Genomic DNA, 3,086 nt, shown 5'->3' on the forward strand with positions numbered 1-3,086 from the left:
GTCATCAATAACAAGAACCTTTCTACCTTCCAGTGATGCTTTCTCTGGAAAAAACAAAATGCGAGGTTCTGCCAAGCCATAAAAAGGATCACCTCGGTCACCATAAAAGATAACAGTGGCCACAAAAACTGTTCGAAGCTCAAGAGTTTCCGCAGCAATAGTAGCAGGAATTAGACCGCCTCTCGTAATGGCAAGAATTGCGTCAAATATATACTGTTCTTCCTTAATTTTATGTACCAAGTGGCAGGTAAGTCTTTCTACATCTTCCCACGAGAGTTGCTCTGTAGGCAACTGATTCCTTGTAAGTTCCGCAATCCGTGGATGCTTACAAGACGTTTCCTTGGGAATTTCTTCTTCTGATGAAGTATTTATTACTATTGGCACTCTCGAGTCAACTCGACTGGGTTGAACGTTACACTTGAGTCGAGAAAACTTCCTTGAAGAAAAAGACAGTCTCCAACGGTGCAGGGAATGAAAACAGGTTAAACAACTCTGTAGAACAGATAGTGACATAAAGCCAAGGCTTTGTTTCCTCGAAGTTTGTATGTGACCAAATAAGGACTGCATAGAATCATAGCGTCCCCAATACATCCCAACGACAACATCTTTACCATAGCTTCGACTACGGAAACCCTTAAGAATAGTTTCTTGTGGACTACGTTGCAGTTGTACAAGTGAAGAAACGACTCCTGAAAAAGGAGATAGTTGTCGCTTCAATTTTTGAATCAGGTATGAGAAGAACATGTGACAATGCCTAGTTAGAGTTTATTACAAGTTCGGTTGGATGAAGTCTCAGTTTCCTTGTACCGAAAGAATATGTATTGTTGCCCTACTTGTCATAAGGATATTGCAAAAACGACTTTATTCGATAAAAAGAACCATATGCCACTCACAGTCTTCTTCTTTTATTACTTCTGTTGATAGAGCACGGACACCTATTCTTATGTAAGCTTATCTTGGTAGCCAGCGTTAACGACGCCTGAGAGCGCGGCAAATATCAATGTTGTTGCCATATTTTGCCAACTACACAGTTTCTATCATTTCTAAATGCTTCCTGTCGCTTGTATACCTGGTGGTAGGCTTATTGGCGCAGAGGTTGCAAGTACGATCTTTCCACGTTTGTGTACAGGTCTACTCAAAGGAGTCTCTCGCCAGGTCTTGCAAAAATTGTTATCTCTCTTCATTAAACTTTGTGATAAAGTTTATTGAGATAGCTTTTTCCATTTCATTCGAATGCATTTGCCTAGGCAGTTTCTACTTGGAAATCTATTTCTCAGCTGTACCCCATTTTGTAAGAATTATTTCAAGCAACTCGCTTTGAATCTCTTGAATATTGTTTTGAATACAAAAAAGTATCCGTATTCGAGGCTAATAGAACCCAGAACATGAAATGCGTCAGTGCATAAAGAGATAAACAAGTTGGTTACTATAAATATAGCAAAGACTGGCTGTGACACAAACTTTGATAGAGTCAACTCGAATGTTTTTATTCAGAGATGTTATGGAAAGATTGATTTTTTGACTACCACGCCATAGTAAAGTTCTTCGTTGCATGAACAGACCATCTAATATTGAATGATATCCATGATAAGGCACAAAGGTCAAATGAGCTTAGTCATAAGAGGATAAATGGACAATACGGGGAAACAAAAGTCCTGTCTGGTAAAAATGTGTGTATAGTAAGACGAGGAAAGCTACCAATTTGAACATCACCTCTCTGTGCTTTTTGGATTTCTTCTGTAATAGAAACATCATGTTTCCAGAATGACAAAACTCTGTCAACAGGATTATTTTCAGGTATAGGATCGTAAAAGTTGAAAATAATTGGTGTAGAAAAGTCCTCAAGAGTTAACCGAGTCTTTCTCCCCGCTAAAGGTTATTGTGAAATAGCTTTGTTAACTCAAAGGTTTCTGCCTCGTGTACTCCTGTTCCCACCATGTAATCGAGTGCTACCTTTTCTATCCATTTTTAACAGAACCGTTTCTTCCACTCCCTTTTGTGGAAGTTGCTTATTTCAACAGTCTGCAAACAGGGTCAGTGCTATATCCAAAATTTGCTTTCTCATTATGTTTTGTTTTGTTTTACCATACAGTTTATGTGGTTTGTTTTTAAGTTTTGATAGCAGCGCGGTTTTTCTTAAGTTGTTTCAAAAACTTGTTGTTCAAAAGGACTAGTCTATGAGACAAACGGCAAAGGTTAACTTGTTAGCTATATCCTAATGACTGAAATGGTGTTTATTGTTTCACTCAAAGTCACTTTTCAAAATAGTTTCCCATACAAGTAGACTGTGTTTTTTTGAATGGTGAGAATACTTGCAAACAGAAACTATTTGGGTAGCACATCTAGTTACGAAATCTTTAAAAAAAACACCTATCGAAAATACATTTACGAAGCAAACGATTTTAAATGTCTGGACGAGACGAATGTTTTCGTTTTACTAATAAAACTTTCACAAATAAAGCACAACATCAATTTTTTACCTTTTTTTTGAGAGTCCAACTATCTTTGTCAATAACTGCAACAAAAAGTAGCAGCACTTATGAGCAACAGTTTGAAAGGATTTGCTTTGATAAATAGGAAAATGGATATACCGTTTGTTTGCACACGACAACTTGATATTTATTTCAAGACCTTCTTTAGTGTACAATTGAGGTTTTTTGGTTGACTCCAATGTACTTTTTCAATTTTGAATTACACGGATAGTCTTTTATACGGAATTGAAGAAGGTATTTCGTGAAAGAGCACTTTATATGAAGTGTCTTGAGAGAATTTATTCGGAACCTTTATGTTCATGAAAAGTTTTAAACATTTATATAAGAATTTTTCAAGTAAGATCGATAGAAATATCTGGATATGTACAACACTGACATGTATTGTATGAAAAAGTCTCTTTCCAACTTTCATAAAACAAGGATGAAAAATCTTTATGGTAGCACATTTGTGTTGGCAAAATGCAACAACACAACAAGAGAAACGCAATCACTCTATAAAATTGACAAAACCATTTATCTTATCTACAACAATATTTTTCAAGTATGCCTTTTCTTTGATGGAGACGCTTTCCTTGTGTCAAAAAAGTTTTCTGT

The 3,086-nt window shown here is 36.4% G+C and overlaps 2 protein-coding genes across 2 annotated transcripts; both read right to left on the bottom strand.

Moving 5' to 3' along the window:
- Nucleotide 1: 1 nt before the first annotated feature.
- Nucleotides 2-750, bottom strand: Gasu_63330 (purine phosphoribosyltransferase-like protein; the record flags this gene model as incomplete). Its single annotated transcript, XM_005702473.1, has 1 exon — nucleotides 2-750. A coding segment is annotated over exon 1 (743 nt), but the record flags the coding sequence as incomplete, so codon positions are not given.
- A 305-nt stretch (nucleotides 751-1,055) lies between these two features.
- On the bottom strand, nucleotides 1,056-2,060 carry Gasu_63340 (uncharacterized protein). Its single transcript, XM_005702474.1, has 2 exons — nucleotides 1,936-2,060; nucleotides 1,056-1,869 (listed from the first exon to the last, which is right to left on the bottom strand). The coding sequence occupies exons 1-2, from the start codon at nucleotides 1,964-1,966 to the stop codon at nucleotides 1,616-1,618; spliced, it is 285 nt and encodes a 94-aa protein (XP_005702531.1). The 5' UTR covers nucleotides 1,967-2,060; the 3' UTR covers nucleotides 1,056-1,615.
- Nucleotides 2,061-3,086: the final 1,026 nt, after the last annotated feature.

The sequence above is a fragment of the Galdieria sulphuraria genome (genome assembly GCF_000341285.1).
Source record: "Galdieria sulphuraria unplaced genomic scaffold scaf_167, whole genome shotgun sequence".
Lineage (NCBI taxonomy): Eukaryota > Rhodophyta > Bangiophyceae > Galdieriales > Galdieriaceae > Galdieria > Galdieria sulphuraria.

Bases quoted from the DNA above. Each gene is read 5' to 3' on its own strand.
- Gasu_63340 (XM_005702474.1), bottom strand. From the start codon at position 1,966: ATGGATAGAAAAGGTAGCACTCGATTACATG. The intron at 1,870-1,935 runs GTGGGAACAGGA...AATAACCTTTAG, and splicing joins AGGTAGCACTCGATTACATG to CGGGGAGAAAGACTCGGTTA.